This window comes from Ostrinia nubilalis, chromosome 7 (assembly GCF_963855985.1).
Source record: "Ostrinia nubilalis chromosome 7, ilOstNubi1.1, whole genome shotgun sequence".
Lineage (NCBI taxonomy): Eukaryota > Metazoa > Arthropoda > Insecta > Lepidoptera > Crambidae > Ostrinia > Ostrinia nubilalis.
In genome coordinates this window covers 12,659,112-12,679,861 of record NC_087094.1, presented here as the reverse complement: position 1 = coordinate 12,679,861, position 20,750 = coordinate 12,659,112, and the positions used below count along the sequence as shown (strand labels likewise).

At 42.7% G+C, this 20,750-nt stretch overlaps 1 protein-coding gene across 1 annotated transcript; it reads right to left on the bottom strand.

The window, feature by feature from the left end:
- Positions 1–9,077: 9,077 nt before the first annotated feature.
- On the bottom strand, positions 9,078–20,186 carry LOC135073347 (ubiquitin-protein ligase E3A). The gene is made up of 16 exons (XM_063967498.1): positions 19,969–20,186; positions 19,509–19,725; positions 19,302–19,432; positions 18,689–18,861; positions 17,782–17,958; positions 17,446–17,561; positions 16,861–17,077; positions 15,743–15,912; positions 14,760–14,928; positions 14,422–14,556; positions 13,668–13,870; positions 12,754–12,935; positions 11,660–11,828; positions 10,388–10,555; positions 9,893–10,048; positions 9,078–9,496 (listed from the first exon to the last, which is right to left on the bottom strand). Exons 1-16 carry the CDS (start codon positions 20,001–20,003, stop codon positions 9,158–9,160), a joined length of 2,757 nt encoding a protein of 918 aa, XP_063823568.1. The 5' UTR covers positions 20,004–20,186; the 3' UTR covers positions 9,078–9,157.
- Between the last annotated feature and the right edge of the window lie 564 nt (positions 20,187–20,750).

Genomic DNA, 20,750 nt, shown 5'->3' with positions numbered 1-20,750 from the left:
TCAGGCCCTGATTGGGCCACGAGATTGCTATGAGACATCTATAGTCTGGTCCGGGAGCACGTAGAATTTTGTCCAATGACCCCAAGCTACCCATCCTTATCGCTCGCGCGTAATTCTATTGCTGTCGCGCTCGCACACTAACTGCAGGCGCCCGTCTCCCACAGTCGCGACAGCAATATAATTACGCGCGAGCGATAAGGATGGGTAGCTTGGGGTCATTGGACAAAATTCTACGTGCTCCCGGACCAGACTATAGTCATATTCTTTTTGTGAACGACCTTGTTCATCATCCTGACAATACGCGAACCACCGTGAAGTCCAGACTCAGTTCAATAAAAATATCACGTCACCAACCTCTCATCACACAGGTGGAGCGGGTAGCAGCTCCGACATACGCGTCCCTCTCCCGCTCCATGCGGCGCGGCAGCGCGCCGGCGTGGCTGGAGGCGGAGGCGCCGACGTCGCCGCGCCGCGTGTGCAGCCGCCACGCGCGCCGCCAGGCCGCCGCCGCCGCCGTCTCCGCCGCCGCCTGCACCTGCGACGCCAGGCACAGGTCAGTAGTTATTAGACAATAGGCACACAGATTGCGGAGTTGCTACGAAGCTGCGATGGTAAGAGACACATATTAGTGTGCTACATCGAACTTGGAGTAGAAAGAAGGCCCATATGTTCCCAAGCCGCTGCCGTCTCCGCCGCCGCCTGCACCTGCGACGCCAGGCACAGGTCAGTGGAGTCATTAGGCAATGCAATAGGCACAGAGGCTGTCGGGTTGCTACGATGGTAAGAGGCACAGATTAGTGTGCTACACATCAAGCTCAGAGTGAAACAGAAGGCACATAATAAGTTACAAGGCCGCCGCCGTCTCCGCTGCTGTTTACACCTGCGATGCGAGGCAGACGTCAGTCCGGTTCGAGCCTCATCAAGCTAGGAGTGGAATAGGAGCATGGGTTGCAGAGTTGCTACAGCTGCCTGGACCTATGACGCGAGGCATAGGTCAGCTCCGACATACGCGTCACTCTCCCGCTCCATGCGGCGCGGCAGCGCGCCGGTGTGGCTGTAGGCGGAGGCGCCGACGTCGCCGCGCCGCGTGTGCAGCCGCCACCTGCCGCCTGCACCTGCGACGCTAGGCACAGGTCAGTGAGTCATTAGGCAATAGGCACAGGGGCTGTCAGGATGCTACGATGGCAGAGGCACAGGTTAGAATATGCTACATCGAGCTCGGGATGAAACAGAATGCCTTCTGTTTCATTATGTGCCCATAATACGTTACAAGGCCGCCGCCGCCGCTGCTGCTGTCTCCGCTGCTGTCTGCACCTGCTATACGAGACAGGAGCGATACGATATTTGAGCCTTATCAAGCTAGGAGTGTAATATTAGCATAGATTGCAGAGTTGCTACAGCACGGTTAGTTAGTGTTCTTTATCAAGCTTGAAATGGAACAAAATACCTACACATACGCCCCCAGGCTGCAGTCTGCGATCACAGGTCACACTGCACAGGTCAGTGGAGTCATTAGGCAATAGGCACTGAGGGTATCTACTGAGGTTGCTACGATGGTAAGAAACACAGATTAGTGTGCTACACATCAAGCTCAGAGTGAAACAGAAGGCACATAATACGTTACAAGGCCGCCGCCGTCTCCGCTGCTGTTTACACCTGCGATGCGAGGCAGACGTCAGTCCGGTTCGAGCCTCACCAAGCTAGGAGTGGAATAGGAGCATGGGTTGCCGAGTTGCTACAGCTGCCTGGACCTATGACGCGAGGCATAGGTCTGCTCCGACATACGCGTCATTCTTCCGCTCCCTCTCCCGCCACTGCCGTCTCCGCCGCCGTCTGCACCTGCGACGCGAGGCACAGGTCAGTAGTTATTAGACAATAGGCACAGAGGTTGCGGAGTTGCTACTATGGTAAGAGACACAGAATAGTGTGCTACATCGAGCTTGGAGTAGAAAGAAGGCCTATATTATGTTTCCAAGCCGCCGCCGTCTCCGCCGCCGCCTGCACCTGCGACGCGAGGCACAGGTCAGTGAGTCATTATTAGGCAATAGGAGCATAGGTTGCCGAGTTGCTACAGCTGCCTGGACCTATGACGCGAGGCATAGGTCTGCTCCGACATACGCGTCACTCTCCCGCTCCCTCTCCCGCCACCGCCGTCTCCGCTGCCGCCTGCACCTGCGACGCCAGGCACAGGTCAGTAGTTATTAGACAATAGGCACTGAGGTTACCGGGTTGCTACGATGGTAAGAGACACAGAATAGTGTGTTACATCGAGCTTGGAGTAGAAAGAAGGCCCATATTATGTTCCCAAGCCGCTGCCGTCTCCGCCGCCGCCTGCACCTGCGACGCCAGGCATAGGTCAGTGAGTCATTAGGCAATAGGCACGCAGATTGCGGAGTTGCTACGATGCTGCGATGGTAAGAGACACATATTAGTGTGCTACATCGAACTTGGAGTACAAATAAGGCCCATATTATGTTCCCAAGCCGCCGCCGTCTCCGCCGCCGCCTGCACCTGTGATGCCAGGCATAGGTCAGTGAGTCATTAGGCAATAGGGGCATAGGTTGCAAAGTTGCTACAGCTGCCTGGACCTGTGACGCGAAGCAAGGTCAGTTCCATTCGAGGTAACATAGATTGCAGAGTTGCTACAGCTACCTCGGAGTTGTGACAAAAGGCACAGGTTAGTTAGTGTGCTTTATCAAGCTTGAAATGGAACAGAAGGCACATACGCCGCCAGGACACAGCCTGCGATGCTAGACACAGGTTAGTGGCGACTCTGGCGAGGCATAGGTCAGTTGTCATTAGGGAACAGGCACAGAGGTTGCGGAGTTGCTACAGCTGCCTGGACCTGTGACGCGAAGCATAGATCAGCTTCAACCTATGCGTCGCTCTCCCGCTCCATGCGCCGCGTGTGCAGCCGCCACGCGCGCAGCCGCCGCCGCCGCCGTCTCTGCTGCTTGCACCTGTGACGCCAGGCGCAGGTCAGTGAGTCATTAGGCAATGCAATAGGCACTGAGGTTGTCGGGTTGCTACGATGGTAAGAGACACAGATTAGTGTGCTACATCGAGCTTGGAGTAGAAAGAAGGCCCATATTATGTTCCCAAGCCGCCGCCGTCTCCGCCGCCGCCTGCATCCTGCGACGCGAGGCACAGGTCAGTGAGTCATTAGGCAACAGGCACAGAGGTTGCGGAGTTGCTACAGCTGCCTGGACCTGTGACGCGAAGCATAGATCAGCTTCAACCTATGCGTCGCTCTCCCGCTCCATGCGCCGCGTGTGCAGCCGCCACGTGCGCCGCCAGGCCGCCGCCGCCTGCACCTGCGACGCGAGGTACAGGTCAGTAGTTATTAACCATATTATGTTTCCGAGTTACCTCAGTTACCGCTCGGATCTGTGACTAGGGGCTAGAAGTGGAACAGAAAGTAGACTTGGACGCGTCGTCTCCGCTGCTGCCTGATCACAGGTCAGTGTAGTTTTTCGAGCTCGGAGTGGATCAGAAAGCACATACGCCGCCACAGCCGTCTCCATTGCTGCCTGCACCTACGACGCGAGGCACTGGTCAGTTTGGAGTCTAGAGTTTCGTCCAGTTAGGGGTTACTATTAGCCACTGCTTGGTCCTGTGATGTGGGACACAGTTTAGCATAAAGTCAGGAGACTCGTCATCTCAGATCAGGCTTTGGCCTAATTCACGTATTTTGACACAGTCAAAATCTTGTTGACGTTTAGAAGTCGTCCTATTGAAAAACAGTTCTAAATCCGTATTCACAAGGCTCATTTCGATAGAACGATTACTCGATAGGATCGCAACTCAGCGATTTGTTATCGTTGAAATTTTGTTACGTGAATAAGGCCACCGAGACTGGTCAGTTAAGAGATGAGTGCCTAAGCTTGCGGCGGAATAGGCACCTACGTTTCTTATGCTATACTTAACCAACGTATGCCATCACTTGCGCTGTGTTCACCTGCTGCTTTCCTGCACGTTTGCAACAGACGTTTGGAACATGTCAGTAGAAGAAACGTGAGGTGCCTACTCTTGGAGATATCTTCACTTATCTGCTGCCACCTGCATGTCTGCGACGCGTGTTACAGGCGCGTTGGTCCTCAAGACAACGGTAAGTAACGACTGAACAACCCAGTAGTACCATTAGTCAGCTTCAATAACACCCAGCAATCAGCTTAGTAGGGCACCTATAAAGCGCACTATAGCATCGTATGTATGGCAGTGCCCCGGGGCGGATGACGTCGGGGCAAGTCTCGCCGCGACGAGTCTGCAGCCGCTACGCGCAACGCCAGGCAGCCGCGGTCGCCGTCTCCGCCGCCACATGTAATTACGAATCTAAACACAGGTTTGTTAATTTTGTTGGGTTGCGAGTAGATAGTCTTTATTTATATGTGTTTGGTAGACAAGCTTTCTACGCTAGATGAGCCGAGTACGAGCTGAGCCAAAATTCGTGTAGTGTGGATCAACTTTACGAATCTCAAACGAGCGCGCTGCGGGCGTTTGGCTCACGCTGTACCGTGTTCCGCCTATTGTCGGCTTTTTATCGAACACAAAGGGATTTTCATCGCGCAAAGGAGTGATTTTTCTAGTCACGTTGTAGGTCCACATTTGACGCCCCGAGTAGAGTGGCTTTCACTCAACTCGTGCTCGGCTCTGTAGCATAGACACACCTTTAAAAAGCATGATGCATAAGTCTTGTTTTTACTCAGAATCGAGCCCAAAAGTAGGTAAATAGTTACTTACTTTTAGAGTATCACACGATGTTATGTCCTCGATTCTTCCAGGCACCACCAGCAGCGGCGCGCGTCAGCCGACGTAGCGGCGACCCCGCGGCCGCCCACCCTGCCCTGCCGCCGCCCCTTCCCCCTGGTCGTCCACGACCTGCGGCTGAAGACCGTCGTGCCCCACCAGAAGGTCACCGTGTAGCTTGTGGTGTAGCCCCCGACTGGTACTTGACACCTGTCACCGCTTGACAACTATCTGACAACTGGTCGACTTTGTCAATGAGGGTTATCGTTTTTATACTTAACAGTTGGCACCCCTGGCGATTTGACAGGACCTTACTCTACAGTGGCGCCATCTTGATGAGTGCAAATGCGATAGTCCTCCTACCACTTTAGCACTCACCAGATGGCCACCGTCTTCGCTACTAGCAAGTGACAGGACCTTACTCTACAGTGGCGCAAACTGGTGAGCGCTAAAACGATAGCCCTCATTATACAAAACGCTGTTTCAAAATAGTGAATAGTAAATTAACGCGTCTTTTTAGTGGTTTTCAATTCTTGTGATTGGTGTCAAATACCTTATCGTGAGGTTTTCTTGCAGAACTTAATTTTTATTAATAGCACCGAGGCGTATTTGGTTTACAACTTAACTACGCTTTTTCATTCGGCTTTCATCACAATTGAAAGTGTAAAAACCGGTTATAGTCCCGAAAAAGGATAATTCAAGCGAACTATTTATAGTGCTTCATTTGCTAAGCGGTATTTAATAGTAAGGAATCAATTTTGCGACAAATATAAACGTTTAGATCACTATCTACTTAAGGCTTGGTATTTCTGCTAAAGTAGGTATTTCGCGCTGTCAAAATCTGCGCGCGCAATACTTCGCCGAAGACAGCGCGCCAAAGAGCTCTCGCGGCTACACAGTATAGAAATATGCAGTTTAGAAACACGCAGTTGGTTAGGTTAGGTTGACTTCCTTCCGTTCAAGCGTCACACTCACAGCACTTTCTAATACAAATCATATCCAAGTGATACAAATTAAAACAACTTTCAAAATTTTTGGGAATATATTTTAGAATCGAATAAATATAGAATATAACTGCCAAAGTAAACACGGTTCAAAGAGGCGTGACGTCACCCGACCTTCCGGAAGTTCCGCGCCGGCTAAAAGAATTTCAAGATTACGTCACCCGACCTATCGGTAGATCCTCGGGAGCTTGAGCGATTGGAAAAACATTTTATGATCAGTTACTCGTAGTAGCAGCGATTATTTAGAGCTTGGATAATAAATTATAGTTGTTGCAATTCACGAAACTTTGCGAGATGGTTAATTACATTAATCAGTACACGCATCAATTTTGTTCAGTCTTTTTGTTTATTAATAAATAAAAATATCATACTAAAATTGCATACCTACATATTTGTTTGTATTGGTCTGGGTGTTTTCTTTCCATAATTTATGTATAACGTATGTACGGGGCTCTGTATCGAAAATCACTATGAGCAATGAGCATCACACACGGTTTTTAAATGTTGCAAAATTTTTATAAATGTTGTGCTTTAGAGAGTTGAGAGTATAGCAGATAATTAGTCCATCGTGAGCAAAAATTTGTCCACTAATAGCAAAATTCGTTCAAATTATAGTTTTAAAGTTATTAGGAAAAAACAGATTTTGCTGGGGTAACGTTTCAAACATTACCCTGGCAAATTTTTTTTTGAAAGTCGTTCTATCCCGGAACCAAATACATGGATAGATAACTCTTGTTGCGTAGTAATTTGTCCACGAATAGCAAAATTTGTTCATGTTCCGGTTCTCAAGTTATTTAGAATTTTGCTGGGGTGAATTTTGACCAATGCGTGTTGCCAGTGATGGTATACGGATCTGAGACGTGGTCGCTTACTATGGGCCTCATAAGAAGGCTCAAGGTCACCCAAAGGGCGATGGAGCGGGCTATGCTCGGAGTTTCCCTGCGTGATCGAATCAGAAATGAGGAGATCCGCAGGAGAACCAAAGTAACCGACATAGCTCGCAGAATTGCTAAAATCAAGTGGCAGTGGGCGGGGCACATAGCTCGTAGAGACGATGGCCGTTGGGGCAGGAAAGTTCTCGAGTGGCGACCACGGGCTGGAAGACGTAGCGTGGGCAGGCCTCCTACTAGGTGGACCGACGATCTGGTAAAGGTCGCGGGAAGAGCCTGGATGCGGGCAGCGCAGGACCGTTCATTGTGGAAAACCTTGGGGGAGGCCTTTGTCCAGCAGTGGACGTCATTTGGCTGAAAAGAAGAAGAAGAAGAGTAAACCAGTACTCTTACAATCGAATAAAAAGGTGTAGCATGTACCCCTGGTACACCTTTATAACCACAGTAAATATAAATGATGTGGCTTTGCGCAAAAGAGAGATTTCAAGAAATCTAATTTATTTTAACAGTCTTACTTTCGTGGCCGAATACGCGATTCTCTTAAAACAAGGGAACATGGCATACAATGGACAAATTAAAATGTTCCTTGAATAAGCTATCCTGTTAATTTCAGCTTTATATTACGACTTATAAGAAAGTTATCGAACTGCGAAAAAATATCAGGAATTCTTCTATAAGCCGACCAAATTATAAAGGTTACAAAAAAGCGACCGTTCCATACATAAGGCTTGCCATCTTAAATGAACGGTAGGTATAATATCGAGGTTTCGTCAATACAGTTGCGAACAAAGGTGTTTGTGTAGTGAAGTTGAGTTGAGAGGTCAGATTATTGAAATAATAAAACGAACATTTTATTATTTAAATACATTTTAAAAATAATTTACATTACAGATAACAATGAGAGGATGACATTGCAAGGTGGTGCCAGTCCAGTCTTAAATCCGTTGATATATGCTGCATCTGCCATGTTCGTTGATATATGCTGCATCTGCCATGTTTTTGGCTAAAAGATTCTTCTATCTTGCAGCTTAGACTTTTATTACAGACCTTAGACAGTATTTTTGGAAAACTTTTACGCATGGTGGAGGAAGGGACGCTCTAGAGACTCAAGTCTAGCGGAGTTACATGAACTCCAAGTTTTAAATCCGTTGACATCTGCTGCATCTGCCATCTTTTTGGCTAGAAGATTCTTCTATGTTGCAGCTTAGACCTTTAGCTACAGACCTTAGACAGTATTTTTGAAACATTCTTACGCATGGTGGAGGAAGGGACGCTCTAGACACTCAAGTCTACAAGGAGTCACATCAACTCCAGTTTTAAATCCGTTGACATCTGCTGCATCTGCCATCTTTTTGGTTAGAAGATTCTTCCATCTTGCAGCGTAGACCTTTAGCTACAGACCTTAGACAGTATTTTTTATTATTTATTTGTGTCAGTGTGCTCTTCTAAAGAGTGTAAGACGATTGTATGTAGGTACTATTAAAATGTAATTTTAACTCATTGGTTTTGTCACATTTGAGGAATGTACTATGTATCATGAGTAGAGTCTTCGTTTAAAAGGATGCGAACGATTTAAATTTTAATAGGTAGACAAAATTGATAATTCTTAATTATCAAAAATTTAAGCTTTCTCCAGTAACACTGATATTATTATACTGTGACTCATGAAAGTCATCGTTGTCAAAAATATTGACAAATCGCGAACTGTCACGGCCAAAAAACTGACACGCGTCCGTCCTCCGTAAGCGCCACCGCGCGACTGATTGAGATTGTCCAAGCCGTCATGGACGATTTTTTCCACATTTTTTAACATAGTAACTAAATAAGACGCAATATAAAAATTTCATCCGTTAAAAGCCCTCAAGTTATTTCTGAACTTTAGTTTAGTAAAAGATTTAGAATCTCAAATCGCTTATTTTAAAAATAAAACCATAAATAGAAGACGAATAGAGGTAACTTTGGGAATTTATTCTATCGAGTCAACTTCATCAAATCGTGTTTCCATCCGTTAATAGCCCTAGAAAATATCCTCAACTATGCCCAATAAAAATCTTAGCCTTTAATTTTACTGTTTAGTACCTCAAAAATGAAAAATGAAAACCTCATTTTCGCCATTTTCTCTGCTACCCGGCCTTAAGTAGTTAGCGGTAAAGAGTTCCTATTACAATATTTTTGTGTTACTTTAGATTTATAACTGTGCTTTTATAGATTTATAACTTTCAATATTTATAGTTTTAATTACATTTTTATGCAAATAAACATCAAAATTAAATTATCGTTTCATTACTATACAACATCGTAATAATTCCTTATAACTCAAAAGTTCGCAGGCGACTGTTTCGAAACTTTTTAGGTTCTTAGTAGGTACTTATAAAATTTTCAAGCGACTGATTTTAAAAGTTGTAAAAACCTACATACAAAATAAAAACTCAAACAATTGTATAAATAAAACAAACTTTAATCAGTAATGTTTACAGGCCATCATCGTGGCTTCACAACAACGTTTATCTAAGCGCGTCAAAGCATACCGAAGCCTTTGGAGTAGCTGATAGCTTTCATGAGGCGGTCGCGGAGTTTCTCCTTCGAGTCGTATTCTGGCAGGAGTAGCACATTGAAGCATGTATGCGCTGTGGGAAGCCTCTCACAGTCGGGACCATGACGTGCTACCACCAGCTTTAAATAGCTCAATCCACCAACAGGCACGCGGTCTGACCCAGTTGTGAATTCCAGTAGCTTTCGTTTCTCGTCCAGAGACAAGCTGTGCACGATGCTCCAGAAATCCTTGATTATTTTCGACTCGGCCGTGTACCCGCCGTCGTATTCGGTGGACTTTTCTAATTCGTTGAAGTCGAAGTTCTGGAAAGATTTGTGATGTTTCAGTTCGATGTGTGTGATGTTCACTTGTTGTCTGTCAAGACTTTATTAACATACTAAAGCCTGGTCCGTGAGCACGTAGAATTTTGACTAATGAACCCAAGCTACCCATCTTTATCGCTCTCGCGTAATTATATTGCTGTCGCGACTGTGCGACGGGCGCCCGCAGTGAGTGTGCGAGCGCGACAGCAACATAATTACGCGCGAGCGATAAGGATGGGTAGCTTGGGGTCATTGGACCAAATTCTACGTGCTCACAGACCAGGCTTTAGTGTTGTCGAATAATCGTTTAACTAATTAATCGATGTTTAATTTAACTACATAGTAATAAGTATCGATTATATCGAGGTTTTGTTGTGCATTGAATATGGATCTTACCTTGCTACCGCACACGAGAGTCTCGACCTCCTCTGGCCTGAAGAGGGCCGAGAGAGGGCTTTCGTCCGTGACCATCACGAACCCACGTCTAAATGCTTTGAACTGCGTCTCAACCGACTTATTTAGTAAGAAATCTGCGTATAAATCTACGAATTCCTAAAACAAGTTACAGAAAAATTATAAGTGAAAACTCCGACAAAGATAAAAAAATACTTGAAGTCTTTTTGGTTATCTATGGGATCGAAGGAACACCATAAAAGTTTTTTGCTATGATAAAAAATAATTTTAAACATGTACTAAAGCCTGGTTCGTGAGCACGTAGAATCCCGTCTAATGACCCCAAGCTGCCCATCCTTGTCGCTCGCACGTAATTATGTTGCTGTCGCGCTCGCACACTCACTGCGGGCGCGCGTCGCACATTGGACGGGATTCTACGTGCTCACGGACCAGGCTTTATATGATAACAGAAACAGAACCATCTAATTAAATACTTACTTGTTTATTATCTTGCGTAACAAATATACTATCTCCATCTTTCTTCAAGTCATGGAATATATTATTGCCGAACACATCGTTGTAACATATCCTGAACGTCTGGTAGTACACTTCTTCTAAATCATCACCAGTATATTCAAGCATATCTTTTAGACCATTGTATAAAATCTGAAATACGAAACAAAGCAAGTTGTAAAGTAAAGTAAAAATTAATTCACAAATTCATAAACATTACCATAAAAAACTTGTGGCAAAAATCGGAACTAATAACTCAGGATTGATAGTAGCGCCCTCCTGTCAATGTCATATCTGTGGACACTTTGTCTTTGTCTTTGTTGTGGTCCAACAAAATTGTAACAAATCGAACCAACATAAAAAGTAAAAAAACTAAAACCCAACTACGACAAAAAACGACGCTGAAAAAGTATAAAACAAGATTTTCAGAATACTGAACTGAACGAAGTTGCCAATGTAGTTGCATAGTAATTTTCATGTTTGGAAAACCGCAGTCACACGTTGTCAAAGTGCTACGGTAGGTAGGTTTAAGTAACGTGTGACTACGCCTTTCCAAACATAAAAAATTACTATGCAACTACATTGGCAACTTCGTTCAGTTCAGTATTCTGAAAATCTTGTTTTATACTTTTTCAGCGTCGTTTTTTGTCGTAGTTGGGTTTTAGTTTTTTTACTTTTTATTATTTGTACTATTTTGGTGTTAAAGTGTAGTTGTGGCGCATAATATGTATTAACAAAAGTTAAATTGATGAACTAATAAGTAGTAAAGAAGCTAGGAACGAAAAGATCTGAATTATATGCAATCAGCCCATGAATACAGGTAAAGTCACAAGCAAATGCTAGTAATATATATATATTCGAAATGTACAAGTAAAGCGCTTTCAAATAATACCAAACACGGCATATTTATCTTAACTTTATTTTTTTACTCTGTATGTTTTGTCCGCTAGAGGGCGCCACATTCGATTTTGTGAAACCCCATATAGCCTATAACCAGCGGACAATTAAGACGCTTCTAATGATATGTCATTTGTCGAATTCTGATAAGTAGTTTAGAAGTTACGAGGGAACACATGAACATACATACATACATACATACATACATAGCCTGTCAAACTCATAACCCTCCTTTTGCTTTGCCGTAGTCGGGTAAAAAGGGGCGTCTTTATGTGACAGCGTATTAAAACAAATGAATGTACAGGGTGTTTCTTGTAAGGTGCCATTTGTCAAGTCGATTATAAAACAACGATAACTCACAGGATTCCAATCAGCTAAGTCTTCAAACGAGCCTTTCTTGCCCATCAGCTTTCTGTACACGACCATGGGGAAGTCCACGGCCAAAATGACGTTGTTGTATATGGCGAGTCCCAGCACTATGCCGATGAGCGTGAATTGCGCTTCTGTCTCGAACGATGTGGGGTTGAACCTAGAATTTTAAGTTAGCTATTAAAACAAACTTGGCGATTCTGAACCTTATGGCTTTAGGAGATAAGAATAGAATAAAAAAAAACGTTTATTTTGCTGCCACATGGAAACACGTACATAGAACATGAGTCAACATTACAGAATCAGTCAAAAAAAAAAATAAGACACTTAAGTTTTGAGATTGTGTGATTCATTGATAAAAATATTTTTCTATCGAGAGTTGGAACAACTGTCACAACAACACTACTGTCAGTCAGACTTAACGACCCGCCCTATTTGTCAGATAATGGCAATCGTATCGATTACTTCCTAAACTTAGAATCTTATTTCTTTTTTCGAACAATCTAGTTGATACAAGCTTGATAATCGCCCGTATTAAAAAACATTACTATGAAGTGTCACAGTGCATGTGGACGCACAGGGTGATACACAGCTCTATTCAACCAATCACAAAGCTCTATTCAACGCTGTGCGTTCGATTTGCTTTTCCACTTAAGCAAGGATCGTTTGTGAAAAGGGGCGTATGTTTAATGCCTTGTAACCAAATTGGGAACAAATATTAAACACATGAAGTCGGTTAAAAAAGGTGACAAGTCTACGCAAATAAAGTAAAAATTCTTTCTAAATACCAAACTTGAGACACTGCGGTATTTCGGACGTGAGTATATCGCGAAGCTTCCCGAACGCTGCCCAGCCGAGTTGGATTCGACGATTGACCTCTTTCTCGAAGTTGGACCTACCTATGGACTACCGGGCTGGAAGACGTAGCGTGGGCAGGCCTCCTACTAGGTGGACCGACGATCTGGTAAAGGTCGCGAGGAGAGCCTGGATGCGGGCAGCGCAGGACCGTTCATTATGGAAAACCTTGGAGGAGGCCTTTGTCCAGCAGTGGACGTCATTTGGCTGAAACGAACGAACGAACTCACCAAACAGTATGCGAGTCGGGCTGCTGCGTGAACATGCCATAGTCCGGGTTAAATATCTCCTCGACTATGAGCTGGAAGAACTCCTTACTGACGCCTCCTTCGTCCACGCCCTGTTCCCCCTCGAATTCCACCACCAGTTGCTTCTTTAGGTCTAGCACGCGCTCCATTGCTACCATTTCCAGCTGTGGAAAATTGGAGATTGGCAATTAAAAATGAGCTTTAAGGTTCATTCAGTATAGTTGAAATTCGTAACTGGAGATAAAGGGTGTTCTTAAAAAGGGGTACATACTTTTGATTCCCTAGTTTGTGGAGTAGGTTAAAATACAAGATTCAGGAGTTCTCAAACTAGTGTACGCAATCCTAAGGGTGAGTTGCACCAACTTATTTTAACCGTAACTTTACCAATAACCGATATATTTTGTATGGAGTTTGACAGATTTTTGACGTTTGTCAAAGTTAAAGTAAAATGGTGCAACTCAGCCTAAGAGATTCGCCCAGTGACCGTGAAGGGTAACAGCGATTATTAGCTCGCAAGCTAAGCGTAATTGACACCAACGTTTAAGTTACCAAAATAGCACCAGAAATCGATTTAATGTGCGGCAAGAAACAACCCTAAAGTAAATAAATTTGGAAAGACGAGTTGAAGCCTGTAGGGCCTGACTCGCGGCATGCAGTATAGATACGCGGCCTGTCAAAATCAAAAATATTTATTCAGTTTAGACCACAAGTGGCACTTATGAACGTCAAAATGTAAATAATAAAAAAAGAAAGGTAGCCCTTATGGGGCACTTTACACATTACATTGTCATACACTCTCCTTATCTTTTGGGCCCTACCAGCGCTTCGAGACAAACATATGGCAAGTGCTGAAAAGAAACGCCGGAACAAACTCACTACTGTGAGGCCTCACTTACCTCCACGAGCGCGTCGTCTATGATGTGCGAGCGGCGAACTTTGAGCCGTAAGAAGGGCATGGGCGGCGCGGCTCCTACTACCGCGTGTAGCATCGACACGCGGCGCTCGCTGAGCATGCGAATTCGGTTCTCGTAGTATAGCCCGAGCGACTTGCTTGCGGCGGTCAGTATGAACGGGTACTTTAGGAACGTGAACTTTTTGCCTGCAATGAGGAATGGGGTGTTAGCACAGAATAATAATAAGTACTACGTACAGAAGCTTTACTTCGCGAAGGTATTTAAAAAAATGTATGCTCAATGTCATTAACAATATGGTGTAATTTAGCCTGTCTCAAAAGTCAAGCACCATTTTGTTGACAAACGTCAGTGATCGGTACTGCGCCGAAGCAAAATTACATTCTGTGTTTTATTATTATTTAGGCAGTTAAATACTGCACAGTATTTAGTACACCATTTTCTTTATTTTTTCCATCATACACAAGAATACGCGTGCGTGAGTCAATGTTCGCTCGTATGTGAGGGCTTATCGAATAGTAGGTAATCCTGTAGGGTGCCATCGTGCGTGTTTTGTTTTCGATGTAAACTCGCGGAGATGAACAGGCCTGGTGTTAGTTAGTTGTTTTAAGAGTCGGAAATCATCCGAGTATGGCGCAGTATGGCGCTGCGCTGCACGTCAGTTACTAAGCAACGATCGTCGCTCCAGCGCCATACTTTTGTATCACATACCATACAAAATATAAGAAATGAAACTTACCATTACTTAATTCCGTTTTATAATTCGCAAAATCTACTTCCATTTCTATAGTATCACTTAGGGGTTCGTTGTAAAATTCCTCGAATGGCAAATAAGGTTTTCTAGCGTCTAATACATTTAAATCTAATTCAATAGCTGAAAACAAAAAATAAACGGATTAAAGATTTTTCTACAAAATTTCAAAATTTCGATTCAATGTCGTGTTCGCATCACTACGAGTTGGACGCAAAGAAATCTAATATTGTATCTTAAATAGAGTTGAAATCTAAACAGGTTTATAAAAATAGATTGCATCTCAAATACTCAACAAAATATGGGCAAATAAACCAGTCGCTTACCTAAAGGGTCGTCAGGTTGCGAGTGCTTCGAGTTCTTAAGCGAGGAGAATTGGTAAATGTGATCTAAAACGTCCCCTAGGGGGTCTAATTGACTTGCTATGACTATGGGCTCTTCCCGCAGCGTGTTGGGCTCCATCGTCCCGGCGAGCATGTTCGCGTAGTATAATATCTGGAAAGAGAATTATGCGCAAAAAGTAAGATAAAAGGTACACAAACAACACTATAATATCGTTTTTATACTTAACAGTTGGCACCCCTGGCGATTGACAGGACCTTACTCTACAGTGGCGCCATCTTGATGAGTGCAAATACGATAGTCCTCCTACCACTTTCGCGCTCACCAGTTGGTGCCACTGTCTTCGCTACTAGCAAGTGACAGGAACTTACTCTACAGTGGCGCTAACTGGTGAGCGCTAAAACGATAGCCCTCATTGTACATCTGAATTATCATCATTAAAAAATCTAAATACTCAATTATTTTCATTACAGCGACAAGGTTTTGCCTTTGGCCAAATACTGAACACCAGATGCGTTCGTTTTGAGCTTAATGGCAGTGGCTAGCGATATCTACGTTAGTACAAGCTAGCATGCTCAATATTTTAGGATACGTCTTGAGACGTAACAGCGACTCCAAACGCTGCGCGAATGTTCGCCAACGCGATGAAAAGACCAGAGGTGGAATTGTGTAAAGCAATCGTTATCATTTGACAGTTCATAACGTACGATTATTCTGTCAAACGCTTTGTTTAACTGACTTTATCGTACGTTATGAACTGTCAGATGATTACGATTGCTTTACACAATACCACCTCAGACCTACACTGTGGGCGGTCTCTTGCTGATGCGCACCGAGTTGACCACCAACAACAGAGAAAGATGGCGAGATATCGTAAAGCGAGCAAAATACGCTCACAAAAATCACAGTTCACGACTATAGTCTCAATGGTTATACTCTTGACAGAATGAAGAAGAGCGTCACACACCTTCATGAGTTTGGTGGCCATGGTGACGGCGTCGTCGTCCTGCAGCTGGAAGTGGCTGGTGTAGTTGGTGGAGATGACGCGCAGCGTGATGAGCTGCTGCAGCGTCTCGAGGATGTGCCGCAGGCTCGCGCGGCAGTGCGTCGCCCACGTGCGCGCCAGCCGCGCTTGCGCTAACACAAACAAGTATAAATATTGTAGCCCTTCAAGTACAGTCACAAAGGCCACTGAGTCCACCATGGTCCAGCAGTGTACTCGCGACGCTTCTAAACGTGGTAGCACATCACAAGGAGAGCTTCCCTCGGAGATGACATCGAACACCCCACCGTGTACCTCGTCAGCGCAACCACGACCACTCTGACAAGAGTACCTGACTAAGAAGAAGTACAGTCAGCGTCAAATAGTTCGTGACTCCTAGGGCCTTATTACAAAAAAGTTAAACCCGGGACGAACTCTGGTTTAAAATGTCATTTCCATACTAAATGTCAATTTAAATCAGGGTTGAAACAGAGTCTAACTTTTTGTAATAACAAAACAACCTTATTCCAATCCAATGGTAACGAAAACGTGTTTCGAACTTTTTGGCTACTTTGGGTGTCACGAACTATTTGACGCTGCCTGTACCAGCGAATCGAGACAGAATATAAATAAATTGTTACCATGAGCTTATACGACTATTTACGCCGGGTTGCTAGGGTTCCGCGAGATAGAGTGAGTGACGTAATTACGGCTCGCGAGACCAAAATTCATACGAATGCGATAAAAATAATTTAAAAAGAAAATGAGTAGTTTAGAAGTTTGTTGATAGCTGTAACGATTTATTTTATACTACGTAAAGATACACGAACCAAAACGCAAAATAACGCAGTTCTGTATGGTAATGCAGTTCACTAATTACAATTCATGAGGCTGATAAAGGTGACTGAATTTCTTCCGCCACTTCTTCTCAGCACCATAGGGGGCCCATAGCAGGGCAAGCTATATTTAGGACGTGTATAAGTGCCCTGAAAAGGTCCTATGTACTGAATAAATTAGTTCATTTCATTTCATCTCAATCCTGTAGAATCCTGAAAATCTTGGAAAGATTCCAAGATTTTTTTTAAAACAAAAAGAGCACTCACCTTTAACCGGCAAATGCTCGGCGGCGTGGCATAACGCCGGCAAAGCTATCTCCAGGTAATCGCTACAGCCTAAGTCGGGCACCTCAAACGCTATCACGAAGCAATTCACGGCATCCTCCATGCTCATCTTCTTGGTTATCCGCAGGTCGATCTCGAGGCTCTCCGCTAGCGTTGTTAACGCTGTGACCAATGCTGAACTATAGTATTCTGATGGCACCTGTTTGTAAGACAGACTGGTTACATAAATGTAGAAAAGTTGGAAGACTGAAAATTACACTATGAAAAGCGTTAATTACAATCTGATTGAGCTAAATGCGCACCTCGCTGGAATGCGACTCTCTTTCGCACTCACCCGCACACGGGGGCGTTTGCCCTGTCTGTACCAGAACGTCGATGTGACGTCACAGCTGCCAGGTGCGTAGTTAACTCAATCGGGTTGTACAGCAAGTACGTTACGTACAACCCGTTACGTTTTACCAAGGTATTTTGTATGATCAATCCACACAACAGGTTGAGAATATTATTATCAATTATTTAAAGGCAAAGCTTAAGGGTTTTGGATTAAATTGCAGTTGTTCAACTTACTTTAGCAAGGTACTGGAAAGCCCTACGACACGAAGCCACATCTAGCTCAGGCCCCGCGACGCTGTCAACGTCCTTGTCGGGATCACTCGAGGAACACATTGCTTTTGATTCTTTATCTAAAAGTAGAATAGAAACTTTATGTAGGTATGTAACAATGAAGATAAATATTAACTTCATAATAGTACAGTCAACCTGGATAACTTTGCCCATCATAACATGTAACAATGGCTCAAAAAATTTAACACTTCTTCACTTTTATTCTTATAAATATTGACTGCAAAAATCAGTCCAAAGTGGTTTTAACTATGACTTTTGACTGTGAAATGTATAACTTACCTGCTTTACAAACTTCATTACTACTATCAGGTAAGACCTTGCTTTGAAAACACCTCGCTAATATAGCTGGCTGCGTAAACGCTTCTCCTAACGCTCTAACTAGCGGCTGCGGCAGTTTCGTTAACAGGCACTCGTCGCACAACTGGTAGATCTTTTCTTCGGTAAGCGGCGCTCCATCTAGCAACGACAGAATTAACGTATCAAGCTCGTTTATCAACATCTTGACCTTTTGACTGGTTGACAGCCTCTCTCTACTTCTTCTAGGCATGGTTGACTTGACACTTGATATAATGTGACTACTAAAATTTAAATCTACCAAAGGCTTTTATAACATTTTCAACTAATTTGGTGATGAAGGGTCTCACTTAGGTAATTACATTTTTAATTGAATTCTTTCAAAGTATAAAAAAACACTTAGTAAATACAAGCAAAAAGACTAATATAATAAGTACATTAGAAAAGTGAAGATATTAGATAATTGCCAATTATTACAAGTGATTTAGAAAAGGAATAAATAGAATTTTCCTTGTCTGAGACATCACTTTGTTGATAGCTAAGTACTTGATGTCATGTGGTATTAAATTATTATTATGGTATTTTTCACTAATAATATTAAGATGGTAGTATTGTCATAGAGGCATTATTAAGCATAGTAAATGGTGTAAAGTAGTTAATTTGGGATGTCTGTGACTCATTGTTATTCAACAGAAGAATTAAACAACATGTACTTGACTGACTGATAATACAGATTGTAGAATAAATACCAACAGTTATAAATGTAATTAAACCAGTAGGATTTATTTATTTACATTTATTATATTGCTAACTCTAAACAATATTGTTCAGTGTCAAGATTTGTAAGAAAAAGACTTATAAAAAAAAGAAATAAAAAAATACATAAACTTACTATTATGACAACTAACAGTTTTACTCTCCTCCTGAGATGCATTATGACTAGTTTGGGGTTCCACCACGCCGGAGGTGCTCTCTTGGACTGATGCAGAGCTGGACGTTGGTGAATCAATTATTTTATTTTTGTTATCTACCTTCTCCATTGGCTCCGTTATTGAACATGTTGTGCTGAAATTATACAATAATATGAATGTTTAATAACTATTCATTGCAATAATAAGCAGGTGATTTTTTTTAACACTTTACCTACGGGCTCTTGGAAACCAAAGTGCGCATCTCAATATGGGGTATTTTAACCTACAAAATTGTTTGCTCCACTGTACATCAAGATATTTTAAAAAGTATGAGACTTACGGTATTAAAATTTGGAATATTATATTCTGCAACTAATGTAGTTTCATAATTACAAGCACATTTTACACTTAATTTGCAATTTTATTGTTTTTTAGTCGTAAACCATGATTTAGTATTGGCTTTTCCAAAACAACAATAAATGCCACCCGTATTGAGAAGTGACTTTTGACTTTGCAACAATAGGTGCCTCCCGTAGGTAAGAGGTTAAAGAAAAAAATAAAATAAAAAGGTTTTAACAACGTGTTTGGCCTTACCTAGCACTAGATTCACATGTACTTGCTTCTGTCCTTGGTACTTTGTTGGGCAGGCTGTCACACAATCTGGCTTCTTTGTAAAAAAGTTTGATAGCTTCGGCTGCAGCTTCATTTGGTGTTAAATTCCTTGCCTACATAAAAATAGCACTTCAAAACTGTTTTTCATACAAATTACTGGAAAAGTTTACAATACATTAGGTTGTTTACCTCTCCACTTGAGGCACAGTACTGGTTGTCACAATTGGGGTTCCCACAGCCATCCAGTAACTGGTAAAAATACCTCTCAATCAACTGCTTAGCGGCCGCACGCTTCATAATGTCCTGCGTGTTGTTTGAATCTGCTGATGTGCATAAGCTTGAAGTAGGCTGACCTTCAGAAAAGTTTGGGGCTATATTACTGTTTGACGATGATGCTTCGTTCCCCCTAAAATCAAACAAACTTATTTTAACCTAAGCTCCGAATACGATTCTCGATTCTTCATCGAAACATCACATCAAAACAAAGAACAAAAATAGCAAGTAATGCATAACCTAACCTTTGTCTGCCAATTACGCAGCAATTAATTACAGCGCGTTTATTTTATTGTTTTGTAGCTTTAATTTTAACACGACAATACTGCGATGTCTATAAAAATATCTAGCGACAAGAAAATCTCGGAAAAGTTACCTTGAAGCTTCGTCAGTTTCACTTTTTGAGTTCATAGAAATTAATCCTTCTCAGTTACCGAGCACTTTCTATGTTACAAAATAATTGTTATAAATGCAATAAATCCGAGACATTCACTAGTTTCAGGTTCCTGAATGTTTTCACAAAATAAACTTGGTTTTTGGGTACACAAAAAATTGTTCCTGTTCTACAATCTGTCAACCATTTTGAACTAAGGCAGTTCGTTACACGTACATATCGCACACAAAATACATTTTCGTTCCTTATTACTTTTCACGCTTAGCTAGAAACGGTGAAACAGAACGTACTTTTGACATTTGGCCAAATTGTCAAGTCCATATTCTTACAACTGGCAGAAAGTAGTATTTCAAGCACGTAATTAATTAAAACTATAGTGTACTAGGGATGTGCAACATTAACAAAAATATCGATCTTAAGGCAGGGATAATGTAGGACATGGTAATACAAATATTTTTTAAATCAGTCGAGAATTTTCGGAGAATAAGCCTATTCAAAGCAAATCAACGCTGACCTTTTGCTTACTTATAAAACTGTAAATTCTTAAACTTCAATTTTTGTTTATATTTTTTCTTTTATTTCTGTAAACCCATTACACAAATGTAATTTGTTTGTAGTGTAGCAATAAAAATATTTCATTTTCAAACAATAAAAAATCAAGTCTTTCTTTCTGAAGTGTAGATGTACGAGTGTATAAGCGCAAACACAATCATTATTTGAGTAATTTCTAATCTTACTAGTGTGCCATTTAGTAGTATGTCTTC